A 14180-nucleotide genomic window follows, 5' to 3' on the forward strand; every position below is an offset into this window, starting at 1 on the left:
AGTTGCTTGCGCTCACAGTCAGTCTGATGCTTCATCAATTTCGACGCAGTTTTGAGGCTGGCAAACATTTCATTAGTTGATGGTCCCATGTCTGCTTCACCTTAGTCATTAAGGTCATCTTTTTGCTCAACATTGCTTCTCTCTCACTTTCAATAAGTTCATCATCATCATTTAGAATTTGAAACCCCGGATCTGACAAATCACATGCCACCCATTCTCCTGTATTTTCAGCACTAACACTGAACGTCAAGGAATGTTTAAAAGAATGTTTCTTAATTCCTCAAATGACATGTCATCCTCCTCTTCTCCTTCTCTTCCATTTGCTTTCCTGGGGCTTCTTTTTCCTTTTTCTCCTTTTTTTCTTCTTCAGTTGATATGCCTTTCAACTTATTCCACGCACATTTTAGTAATGAGCCCAGAACTTCCACCACCATGTAGCAAAATATTTCTTATTTATTTTTTGGTGGTTACCGAGCACATCTTCATCTTTACTCTCTAGCAAAAGTTGCCCTCTGTAATATCATTTCATAGTTTCGATAACAGACTGGTCTAGTGGCTGCAACAAGCTTGTCACGTTTGTTAGTAAACAGATTGTTATAAACTGTCCATTCCCTCTTTCCTTCAATTCTCTGGTGGGATGAGTTGGTGCATTACCATCAATCAAAAGCAGTTTATTGCCTTATCTTCTAAGAGGTTTTTGTTGCTTTTTCACATCAGGGGTAAAAATTTCATTGTACCACTCAGTAAACAATATTGCAGTCATCCAAGCTTTGTGTTGGTTTTTATAAAAACAAATGCTCTCAGGCTTCTTGACTTCCCTATCAACAAAACAGATGTCTTATGGCTTCCCGTAGTGTTTGCACAGGTAAGCACCATAACACAGTCTTTACTAACATTGCCATGGAACACTACACTCTCTTTTAGATGCTAAAGTGGTTTTAGGCAGAGCCTTCCAAACAAGACTGGTTTCGTCAGCATTGTACAAAAGCTTAGTATCATAGGAGTCTGCTACAACCTTAAATTTTTCAGTTAAATCTGCTGCAGCTTTGGAGTCTGCTGATAACTTCTCGACACTTAAATGTAATTCAAGGACACAGTGTGTGCACTTAAAATTTCTTAGCCAGACATTACTTGGTTTAAAGAATGAACAACCAATCTTCTGACCTAACTTTTCCACAAAGAATCCGACCTGAAATTGGGTTTTCCATAGAACATTGCTGCAAAAACCACCTGTAAAGAGCACCTTCTGAATTTTTGTTTGATGCCACCTTCATTGGTTTTTTTGAAGAACTACCATTTTCATTTTCAAGCATTGACACAAAGTTTAAAAGTGTAGGTTTGCTCCTTTTCATGTCGTCGTTTGTCCAACAACGTACATCTCAGTCAGCTGTTTACCCATACCTCCTTTATCGAATTGTTCTACAATTTTTACTTTATACACTAACAATAACCGTGGTGAACAACAAAATGCACTCAAAATCAAAATAATGTGTGTAGTCAGCAGGCCCATGACACAGACTGACCAGTAATCAGAAGAAACAATAACTGGTAGGCCGGGCCGGGCCGGCCACCTGGTGACAGTGACACGTCGTCCCAGTAATGTTCACCGTCGACGAACGACATTTCCACAGCAGTGACGATCAGGAAGAGTACTTTACAATGTTATCGTTGCCACTGCAGAATGATCCATCCCCTGAACCTCTTCCCTACTACATGCCCCAATCCCCTGGTAGACTGACGAACACCGCGATGTAGTCTTCTTGCAGATATATCCTCTCCGTGTCTTTGAACATTATCCCACAAAGGAGAACTGTATTTGTTATAAACAGTTGCGTGCAAAGTGTCGTCGCATTATCACACAGTGCAAAAGTGCAAGTTCAATCTCTTGTACTAACTCTTTTAAACATTTTACTTCCTCTTCTCTTCTTTGGCGTAATCTAGGTCAGATTCCTGGAAACGAGATAGATCTCTGGATTTGTGGCCTGACTGTACTGAATGATGTCATTGTAGATCCTGTCAATATTTCCAGCACTCGGGCCAATATTTTGAAAAGATGTTTAGTTCCTCCCATTACCGCCGTCCTACCTCGCGAACAGAGGAGGCTAGGGAGGTACCTTTCCTCTCGCAGAACTGTAAGTGCTGTAGTACCATTTTTACTACAAAGGAGCTCGAACGTGCTCTCTCCTCGTCACAATCCTCCGCGCCAGGACCAGGAGCCCTCTGTCCTTCATGTGTGGAATTGTGTCTGGACGAATGGTGCATTTCCCGGACATTGTCACGAAGCCACTGTATCCTCATACCCGAGCCCGGTGAGGACAAACATTTTTTGTCCAGCTACCACTCGATTTCCCTCACCAGCAGTGTCTGCAATGTGACTGAACATGTGATCAGTAGTTGGTCGATATGGTGGCTCGGGTCTCACAATTTGCTAACTAATGCACAATGTGGATTTCATCAACAGTGCTCTGCAGTTGGTCATCTTGTCACTCTGTCAGCTGTCATGAACTATTTTTTGTGTAGATTTCAGATAGAAATTGTGCTTCATGATTTGGAGAAGGCTTACAATGCATGCTGGAGGACGGGCATCCTCTCTACAGAGTGCACGTAGGGTTTTTGCGGCTGCCTGCTCAAGATACATGTGGCTTTGGCTTTGCTGAACACTTCTATTTAGGAGAACGGTGTGCCTCAGGGCTCCGTGCTGAGCATAGCCCTATTTGCCACAGCAGTTTATCTATCGTGGGCTGTCTTCCACCACGCATCTCGAGCTCTCTTTTCATTGATGCAATCTACTGCTGCTCTCGATGGACCTATTTACTCAAGCGATGACTTCGCTGATGTCACAACTGTGTTTATTTGTGGACCATTGACAACAGCTTCCACTTTTTCACCGAAAAAACTGTCTGTCTCAACTTCTTTCTTCCACCGTCCTTACATCAAAGTCCTGCTACTTGTCCGTTTGTCGAATCCACAAAATTCTTGTAGCTCACTCTCAATAGGAAACTTTGTCGGTCCTTCCACGTATCTTATCTGGCAGCACACTGTACCCGATCTCTAAATATTCAATGTGTTTTAAGTGGTACCTCACGAGGAGCAAATTGGGAAGTAGTCCTCTGCTTATACTGACCCATTGTCTGATCAAAAATGGACTATATTTGTCTGGTCTGCCAATCTGCATGACCGTCTATTTTATGCTGTCTCAACCCATTCCTCTGTTGAGGCATACATTTTGTGACTGGAGCTTGCTTCACTAGCCCAGTTTGGAGTCTATGCAGATGCTGCCAAACTACCGCTGTCATACTGGTGGGATGTTGTTCTCAGCAGATACGTGTGCCGTGCATCCTCTGTGCCCAACAACATCTATTCTGCATCTAAGTGAATATTCTGCAAATCATACTTAAGTGCCTGGCAGATGCTTCATCGAACCACTTTCACAATAATTCTCTATTATTCCATTCTCAAACATCACATGCAGAAAGAATACCTATATCTTCCTGTGCGAGCTCTGATTTCCTGTATTTATTATGATGATCGTCTCTCCCTATGTAGGGCAACATCAACAAAATATTTTCGCATTTGGTGGAGAAAGTTGATGATCGAAATTTCATGAGAAGATTCTACCACAACGATAAACACCTTTATTTCAGTGACGTGCACCACAAATCCCGTATCATGGCAGTGACACTCCCTCCCCTATTTTGCTATAACACAAAATGTACTGCTCTCCTTTCAACTTTCTCAGTGTACTCCATCAATCGTATCTTGCAAGGATCCCGTACTGTGCAGCCGTACTCAGAAAGAGGACAGACAAGCGTAGTGTAGGCAGCCTCTTTCGTAGATCTGTTGCACCTGTTTTGCCAATAAAATGCAGTCGTTGTTTTGCCTTCCTCACAACATTTTTTAAGTGTTCTTTCCAATTTCAGTTGTTTGTAATTGTAATTTGTGGGCATTTATTTAAATTTATAGCCCTTAGATTTGACTCATTTATCATATAACCCAATTTTAATGGATTCCTTTTAGTACTCGTGAGGATGACCTCACACTTCTCATTATTTAGAGTCAGTTGCCAATTTTTGCACAATACAGATATCTTTTCTTGATTGCTTTGCCATTTTATTTGATCTTCTGATGACTTTGCTAGTCCATAAATGACAGCATCATCTGCAAACAACCTAAGATGGCTGCACAGATTGTTTCCTAACTCATTTATATAGGTTAGCAACAGCAGAGGGCCTATAACACTTCTTTGGGGAATGCCAGACATCACTTCCATTTTACTCGACGACTCTCCATCAGTTACAACGAACTCTGACATCTGTAACAGGAAGTCATGAATCTGGTCACATAACAGAGACACGCAATTTCACTACAAGCTGCTTGTGAGATAAACTAGAGAAAATCTGAGGAAATCTAGAAATAAAGAATCAATTTGAAATACCTTCTCAACAGCACTCAACACATTGTGTGAGTAATGAGCTAGTTGTGTTTCACAGGAAGATGTTTCAGAAAACTGTGTTGACTGTGTGTCAATAGACAATTCTCTTTGAGGCAATCCATAATATTTGAACACGGAAGATTGTGGCACAACTTGACCAGAAGAAGGGATCATTTGGTAGGACATGTTCTGAGGCATTTAGTATTGGAGGGCAGCGTGTAGGGTAAAAATCGTAGAGGGAGACCAAGAGATGAATACACTAAGCAGATTCAGAAGGATGTAGGTTATAGTAGGTACTGGGAGATGAAGAAGCTTGCACAGGATAAAGTAGCATGGAGAGCTGCATCAAACCAGTCTCAGGACTGAAGACAACAACAGCAAAAAATATGTTCCAAAATCCTATTGCATATCAATGCTAATTATATGGGCCTGGAATTTAGTGGATTTCTCCTACTGCATTTCTTGAATATTGGTGTGACCTGTGCAACTCTCCAGTCTTGGGATACGGATCTTTTGTCAAGCGAGCAGTTGTACATTATTGTTGAGTATGGGATACAGTCTGGGCCAGAAGACTTGCTTTAAGTGATTTAACTTGCTTCATTACTTTGAGGATATGTGCTTCTAAGTTACTCATGTTGGCAGCTGTGCTTCATTCAAATTCTGGAATGTTTGCTTTGTTTTGGCAAAGGAATATCAGAAGGCTGTGTTTAGTAACTCTGCTTTAGCAGAACTGTCACTGATAGTGTTTCCATTGCTATTCGGCAGAGAAGGTATCGATTTTATCTTGCCATTAGCATACTTCACATACGACTAGAATTTTTTTTGGATTTTCTGCCAGGTGTCAAGACAGTTTTGAAGTGGATATGTTATAAACATCTCACATTGAAGTCTGCACTAAATTTCGAGCTTCTGTAAAAGATCGCCAATCTTGGAGATTGTGTGTTCGTTCAAATTTGGCATCCTTATTTGTTGTTTCTGCAACTGTGTTCCAACCCATTTGTGTACCATGAGGTGTCAGCTCCATCATTTGTTAATTTATTTGATGTAAATCTCGCAATTGCTGCCAATACTATTTCATTGGATTCAAGCCACATCCAGTCTAAACTTACATTGTTAATTTAGAAGAAGTGAAGATTGTCTCTCTGGAAGACATCAAGTGAATTTTTATCTGCCCTTATGTATAGGCATATTTTCCATTTATTCGGGGATTTGGGAGTTCTGGCTGCGACAGCTTGTTTTCACTAATTCCTGTATCCATTTTGATGCTGGTTATTAGCTCAGAATTATTTGTTTCTAAGAGATGAAGTGTGTTTTGCCAACCATTTACTGTTCGAGTGGGCTGGTGAAGTAACTGCTTGAAATGAGTTTCAGAGAATGCATTTAACACAATTTTAGATGATGATGTTTGCGTACCTTCGGATTTAAACAAATATTTTGGCAACACATTGAGGGTAAGCTGAAGTCACCACCAACTATAATTGCATAAAATTGTTTGAAATTATAGTCAAGTTTTCTTTGAACCTTTCAATAATTGTATAATCTGATTTGGTATGTTGGCAAAAGGATCCAATTATTATTTTATTCCAGTTGCCAAGAACGACTTCTACCGTTACTAACTCAGATGAACTATCTGCTTCAATATCACTATAAGATAAACTACTTCTAGCAGCATCAAACATGCCACTGCTGGCTGTATTTAGCCCACCCTTTCTGAACACTGTTAGGTCCTACACTAAAATTTGGGTTGAACTTATCTCCGGCCTCAGCCAGCTTTCAGTGCCTATAACAATTTGAGCATCAGTGCTTTCTATTAGTACTTGGAGCTCTGGTACTTTCTTAACACATCTATGACAATTCACAGCTGTTATACTGATGGTTCCTGGATCTATGTTCTTCCAGTGTTTGACCCTTTGAGAGTGAACCCCTTTTTGTGTTTCTTTAATACCCCCAACCCAAAAAACTGCCCAGTCCATGGAACACAGCCCCTGTTACCAATGTAGCCAGCTCCTGTATGTAGTGGACTCCTGACCTATTTAGCGGAACCTGAAGCCCTATCGCGATATAGCGCAAGTCAAGGAATCTGCAGACTACATGGTCGGAGAACTGTCTGAGCCCCTGATTCAGACTTTCCTCTTGGGTCTGTACCAGAGGACCGCAGTCGGTCCTGTCGACTGTGTTGCAAATGGTGAGTGTTGCAAATAGTGAGCTCTGCTTTTTTCTCACAAGAAAGACTGACAGCCTTTACCACTTCTGATAGCCTCTCGAAACCAAAGAGAATCTCTTCCAGTCCAAAGTGACACACATCAATGATACTGGTGTGAGCTGCCACCTGTTGCACGTGGCTGCAGCCTGTGCTCTTCGTGGAATAGGGAAGGACCTATTCCATGTCTGGAATTACTCCGCCCAGTATGCACTAGGAGTGCACATTCGCTTTCTTCCAGTCTTTGGCAGCCATCTCCCCAAGGGGGCCGCATAATGGGCCTAACATTGGATTTCCCGACTACAGGTAATTCCACCCTCTGCGATTGCCTGGATCTTGCAAGCTGAGAGGTTTCCTGTGAAACAGAACAAACGACTACATCTGGTTGAGGCATAGTGTCAACCACAGACAGCACCTGGAACTTGTTTGTCAGATTAACAGGGGTGACCTTACATTTGGCCCCTCGGGAAGTCTTTCGCCACCTGCTACACCGGTAGGTGACTCTCCAGTCGATCATGACCGATGAGGGGTCAACCTCAATGTGAGCAGTAACAGGGCCGGTCACCAGTGTAGACCGTTCGGCGGTCTAAGACGTACAGGACGTTCGTCGGATCGCCACGGCCGCCACCCAACAGTGGTGCCCATCCTCCGCAAATTCGAGCTGTGTAACTGAAGCCATCACTGGCTGGAGCTCAGAGCAATGCATCACCAATTCGGCTTGCACCCGCACACAGCTGTCACAATCCCTATCCGTACTAAAGAGCATGGAAAACTACATTATACAGATAAACGAAGGACTACAGACATGTGCTGCGCAACTCTACTGTAGACACTCATGAAAACGTAAGAACTGTGTCTCTTAAATGAGATTAAAATACAGAAATTAAAAAATGTAACTACCAAAGCACTCAGGTGAGACTAAATAATTGACTCCCGATTAGGAACTTGTAATAAGTCACGAAATTAGTTTACTGCCAGATACAAATACAAATGCTAGAACTGTGTCTATTAAATAAAAATTCAAGAAACGAAACTACCAAAGCACTCAGATGAAACTATACAGTTTGCTCCCAGTTAGGAACCCGTAAAGTGTCACAAAATCAGTTACTTCCCTGTCAGTATTGATGTCTCAGCCGGCCGCTGCTGCCTAAGGTGCGTCTGTTTTTGATGTATCCATCGACCACAAATATGGGATAAGCACAACTTCTTTGTTATCTCTCAGAATTCCCTTTCGTATACTGCTTTGGATGCTTAACCTTATGTTACTGCCACGTTCTCAACGTGCGAGAGCCATTCACCGCTTCGGCTCTGCACAGAATCCATGTTTATCTCCGACTTATTTCACTTCACCAGACATTTCTCTAGATTCTACTTACAGCTATAAGTTTTTTGAACTTTGCACACAACTCAGAAGCAGCACCTTTGTCTACACTGATGGGTCTAACTCTGACTGCAGTGACGGATGTGCATTTGTCATTGGTGACAAACATTTTAGATACTGCCTTTTAGACCAGTGCTGGATTTTTCCTGCAGAGCTTTCCGTCCTCTATTGGACCACCCAGTACATCTAATGACACGGGCTTCTCAATTGTGTATTACGGCCGGCCGGCAAGCCCGTGCGGTTCTAGGTGCTACAGTCTGGAGCTGAGAGACCGCTACAGTCGCAGGTGTGTATCCTGCCTTGGGCATGGATGTATGTGTTGTCCTTAGATTGGTTAGGTTTAATTAGTTCTAAGTTCTAGGCGACTGATGACCTCAGAAGTTAAGTTACATAGTGTTGAGAGCCATTTGAACCATTTTGTGTATTACACTCCGATTCACTTAGTGCCCTCCAGAGCCTCTGTGTACTGTACCAGTACCACTCCTCAGTAGAATGAATCCACAAACTCCTCCACCCGCTCGCCGATCGTGGTTAAGACGTGACATTTGTGTAGGTCCCTTGTCACATCGGAGTGTCGGGGAACGGAGCTGCTGCCGAGGCTGCAGGCAGGCTACCTAGGCCATCTAGCTATTTTATTCGTTCAGAAGACCTCTGCGTTGCTGCACTTAGGAACATTGTGTCACTCTGGCATGAACACTGGTCTTCTCTTCACAGGAACAGATGGCTCGGATGACTCCTTTCGCCCCTCTCATTGCGAGGAGATACTTTCAGCTCAGCTGCGTGTCTGGCACTATCATTTCAACCACTGCGATCGTCATGTGGAGACCCTTCACCACACTCTGTGCTTACTGCAGTCTATCATTTTCTGACCAGATGCTGATTTTATAACCATTTTCATTCAAATGTATGTTTGTGATCTGAATTATCACATATATTTTAGCAGCCACAGCACAAAATGTACATAGCTGTTAACTTTTTATTCATCGTCATGATATGGAGAAGTAAATTTAATTTTCAATCCTTTGAGCACCCTCCTCAAAGGGGAACTGAGCATTCTTACCTATCCCTGTACTCCAGTCGATTAGGTTCTGAGTATCGTCGACTTCAACTTCGTCTGGTAATTGACCATTTGAAGTTGTGACATGATTGCTCTAAGTTGACACACAGGTGCCTACGACCTCAGCTGTTTTGCACCCTAAAGGACCTACAACTACTTTGCATCTATATGTATACGTGTATCTCGTTAATATTACTTGTCTTATAATTAAAACAATATTATTTCTAATGGTCTAACTGTTGGATACCCTTTGTACAAAGCCGTCCTCACAAGCTGCAGCAGCAGTGAGTTTCGAAAGAGGACAAGCATCTAACAGCATAGCACAAAGAAATTGTTGCAGGTTCGAGCATTTGCATGAGCGGGTGTTTCCAGCAAACAATGTACAAGCACAAATTACTCCAGACTTGCACGAGGTTGCAGCATATGTGACATTTAGTGGTTTATTTCTCTCCTTATGGCCAGGAACATTTCTTTTCCACATCATCCTTCCAAGAAACTACTGAAGAAAATCATTGAAATGTAATTGAAAGAGATGACTAATAGAACACTATTCATGATGAAAATAGTACTGAAAGCAACTTGCTTGGAATCACATATTCAGCATTCACCTCGCTGGCACAAAATGCCAGATTTCGAGGCTGATTTTATGTTTTTGTTGTTGTGGTCTTCAGTCCTGAGACAGGTTAGATGCAGCTCTACATGCTACTCTATCCTGTGCAAGCTTCTTCATCTCACAGTACCTACTACAACCTACATCCTTCTGAATCTGCTTAGTGTATTCATCTCTTGGTCTCCCTCTACGATTTTTACCCTCCAGCTGCCCTCCAATACTAAATTGGTGATCCCTTGATGCCTCAGAACATGTGCTACCAACCGATCCCTTCTTCTGGTCAAGTTGTGCCACAAACTTATCTTCTCCCCAATCCTATTCAATACCTCCTCATTAGTTATATGATCTACCCATCTAATCTTCAGCATTCTTCTGTAGCACCACATTTCGAAAGCTTCTATTCTCTACCTGTCCAAACTAGCTATGGTCCATGTTTCACTTCCATACATGGCTACACTCCATACAAATACTTTCAGAAATGACTTCCTGACACTTAAATGTATGCTCGATGTTAACAAATGTCTCTTCTTCAGAAACGATTTCCTTGCCATTGCCAGTCTACATTTTATATCCTCTCTATTTTGACCATCATCAGTTATTTTGCCCCCCAAATAGCAAAACTCCTTTACTACTTCAAGTGTGTCTTTTCCTAATCTAATTCCCTCAGCATCACCCTACTTAATTCGACTACATTCCATTATCCTCGTTTTACTTTTGTTGATGTTCATCTTATACCCTCCTTTTAAGACACTGTCCCTTCCGTTCAACTGCTCTTCCAAGTCCTTTGCTGTCTCTGACAGAATTACAATGTCATCGGCGTAACTCAAAGTTTTTATCTCTATTCCATCGGGGATAGGCTACAACCCTGTCTCACTCCCTTAGCAACCACTGCTTCCCTTTCATGCCCCTCGACTCTTATAACTGCCATCTTGTTTCTGTACAAATTGTAAATAGCCTTTCACTCCCTGTATTTTACCCCTACCACCTTCAGAATTTGAAAAAGAGTATTCCAGTCAACATTGTCAAAAGCTGTCTCTAAGTCTACAAATGCTAGAAACGTAGGTTTGCCTTTACTTAATCTTTCTTCTAAGATAAGTTGTAGAGTCAGTATTGCCTCACGTGTTCCAGTATTTCTACAGAATCCAAACTGATCTTCCCCGAGGTCGGCTTCTACTAGTTTTTCCATTCGTCTGTAAAGAATTCGTGTTAGTATTTTGCAGCTATGGCTTATTAAATGAATTGTTCGGTAATTTTCACATCTGTCAACACCTGCTTTCTTTTGGATTGGAATTATTATATTCTTTTTGAAGTCTGATGGTATTTGCCTGTTTCATACATCTTGCTCACCAGATGGTAGAGTTTTGTCAGGACTGGCTCTCCCAAGGCCGTCAGTAGTTCCAATGGAATGTTGTTTACTCCGGGGGCCTTGTATCGACTCGGTTCTTTGAGTGCTCTGTCAAACTCTTCACGCAGTATCGTATCTTCATCTACATCCTCTTCCATTTCCATAATATTGTCCTCACGTACATCGCCCTTGTATAGACCTTCTATATACTCCTTCCACCTTTCTGCTTTCCCTTCTTTGCGTAGAACTGGGTTTCCATCTGAGCTCTTGATGTTCATGCAAGTGGTTCTCTTATCTCCAAAGGTCTCTTTAATCTTCCTGTAGGCAGTATCTATCTTACCCGCAATGAGGTAAGCCTCTATATCCTTACATTTGTCCTCTAGCCATCCCTGCTTAGCCATTTTGCACTTCCTGTTGATCTCATTTTTGATAATCCTGAATTAATAACGAGCATCAAAACCGATTCAGGGATTAGTGAACACAGGGTTGTTGTAGCGAGATCACCAAAACCCCAAAAAGTAAGCGAAAAATATATGTATTCAAAAAAGCAGATAAAAATTCACTTGACACCTACCTGAGGTGTCAAGTGAAATCCAAATCAATAATGTAAGTGTAGACCATATGTGGCTTAAATAGTATCAGCAGCAGTTGAGAGATTTATACCAAATAAATTAACAAACGGTGGAGCTGAGCCTCATTGGTACACTAAAAGGGGTTAGAACATTGCTGCAAAAACTATGAAACAAACATGCCAAATTTAAACAGACACAAAATCACGAAGATTAGCGATCTTCTAGAGAAGCCCTTAAATTAGCGCGGACTTCAATGCGAGATGCTTATAACAATTCCCACAACGAAACTTTGTCTCGAAACCTGGCAGAAAATTCAAAGAGATTCTGGTCATATGTAAAGCATGTTAGCGGCAAGAAACAATCAGTGCCTTCTCTGCGCGATAGCAATGGAGATACTATCGAAGACAGTGCTGCCAAAGCAGAGTTACTAAACACAGCCTTCCGAATGCCTTCACAAAAGAAGACGAAGCAAATATTCCAGAATTTGAATCGAGAACAGCTGCCAACATGAGTAACGTAGTAGTAAATAACCGCAGAATAGTGAAGCAACTTAAATCACTTAATTAAAGCAAGACTTCTGGTCCAGACAGCATACCAATTAGGTTCCTTTCAGAGTATGCTGATGCATTAGCTCCATACTTAACAATCATATACAACCGTTCACTCAACGTAAGATCTGTACCCAAAGACTGGAAAGTTGCACAGGTAACACCAATATTCAAGAAAGGTAGTAGGAGTAATCCACTAAATTACAGACCAATATCGTTATCGTCGATATGCAGCAGGATTTTGGAACATGTATTGTGTACGAAAATTATAAATTACCTTGAAGAAAACGGTCTATTGATACACTGTCAGCATGGGTTTAGAAAACATCTTTTCTGTGAAACACAAGTGGCTCTTTATTCACATGAAGTGTTGACTGCTATTGGCAAGGGAGTACAGATTGATTCAGTATTTCTGGATTTCCAGAAGACTTTTGACACTGTACCACACAAGCAGCTCGTAGTGAAATTACATGCTTATGGAATATCGTCTCGATTATGTGGCTGGATTTGTGATTTACTGTCAGAGAGATCGCAATTTGTAGTAACTGATGGAAAAAGTCATCAAGTAAAACAGAAGTGATTTCTGGTGTTCCCCAAGGTAGTGTTATAGGCCCTTTGCTGTTTCTCATCTATATAAACGGTTTGGGAGACAATCTGAGCAGCCATCTTTGGTTGTTTGCAGGTGACGCTGTCATTTATCGACCAATAAAGTCATCAGAAGATCAAAACAAACAGCAAAATGATTTAGAAAAGATATCTGAATGGTGCGAAATTGGTAGTTGACCCTAAATAAAGAAAAAAATGTGAGGTCATCCACATGAGTGCTAAAAGGAACTCGTTAAACTTCTGTTGCACGTTAAATCAGTGTAATCTAAAAGCCATAAATTCAACTAAATATCTAGGTATTACGATTACGAACAACTTAAATTGGAAGGAACACATAGAAAATGTTGGGGAAGGCTAACCAAAGACTGCAGACACTTAGAAAATGTAACAGACCTACTAAGGAGACTGCCTTCACTGCACTTGTCCATCCTCTTTAAGAATACTGCTGCATGGTGTGGGGTCCTTACCAGACAGGACTGACGGAGTACATCAAAAAAGTTCAAGAAAGGCAGCACGTTTTGTATCAACGCCATGTGTCACAGAAATGATACAGGACTTGAGCTGGACATCATTAAAAGAAAGGCGTTTTTCATTGTGTCGGAATCTTCTCACGAAATTCGAATCATCAACTTTCTTCTGCAAAAGCGAAAATATTTTGTTGGCACCAACCTACTCAGGGAGGAATGATCACCATGATAAAACAAGGGAAATCAGATGCCGTACAGAGAGATACAGGTGTTCATTATTTCCGCACAGTATACGAGATTGGAATAATGGAGAATTGTGAAGGTGGTTCGATTGACCCTCTGCCAGGCACTTAAATGTGATTTGCAGAGTATCCATGTATATGTAGATGTAGTTTTTGCTACTACTTTGAGAATTGCAACTGCAGATGTGGATGTTGAAATGTGGTTTGGACACAAAAGGTCCATCATTCTGTTCCCATGATTCTGTACCTGAACAGCACAGTCATTGACATTCCCATGCATTTCTTTGTGCTATTGCATTCATCAGTTTAGAAAACGTCTGTTAGTAGGATACCGTGTTTGTGATATGACATTGTTGGCTCATTTGGGATATGACATTGTCAGCTCATTTGGGACTTTTCTTCTGTTTGCAGTTCATTTCGAGCAAACTTCTGAAAGAGGAAGAGTCGGAGTTGGAGTCAGACAGCGGCATTTCAGAGGAATGTGCTGCACAGGTAAAGTACTGTATGTCACAGGTTCTTTTCAAAAAAAATGTTGTGCACATAATTGAATACTAATTAGTCACTTCATTATTTCAGTTCCTTGTTGTTGGGGGAGAGGGGCAGGGTGTTTTGGCATGTGTGCACTGGAGAATAATACGAACAGCTAAATACTGTGCAGAATTACTGCAAAATGAATAATGATTGTTGAACCATGGACAGTGCCGTTGGTGGGGAGGCTTG

At 41.5% G+C, this 14180-nt stretch overlaps 1 protein-coding gene across 2 annotated transcripts in view; it reads left to right on the forward strand.

Annotated features, from left to right (window-relative positions):
- LOC126272266 (uncharacterized) overlaps positions 1–14180 on the forward strand; it is a 379755-nt gene that overhangs the window by 137875 nt on the left and 227700 nt on the right. For both annotated transcript variants that reach the window (XM_049975005.1, XM_049975006.1), the window contains exon 6: positions 13872–13952. In XM_049975005.1, the coding sequence (XP_049830962.1) occupies positions 13872–13952 (81 nt within the window). The remainder of the gene's footprint in view (positions 1–13871; positions 13953–14180) is intronic.

This window comes from Schistocerca gregaria, chromosome 5 (assembly GCF_023897955.1).
Source record: "Schistocerca gregaria isolate iqSchGreg1 chromosome 5, iqSchGreg1.2, whole genome shotgun sequence".
Taxonomy (NCBI): Eukaryota; Metazoa; Arthropoda; class Insecta; order Orthoptera; family Acrididae; genus Schistocerca; species Schistocerca gregaria.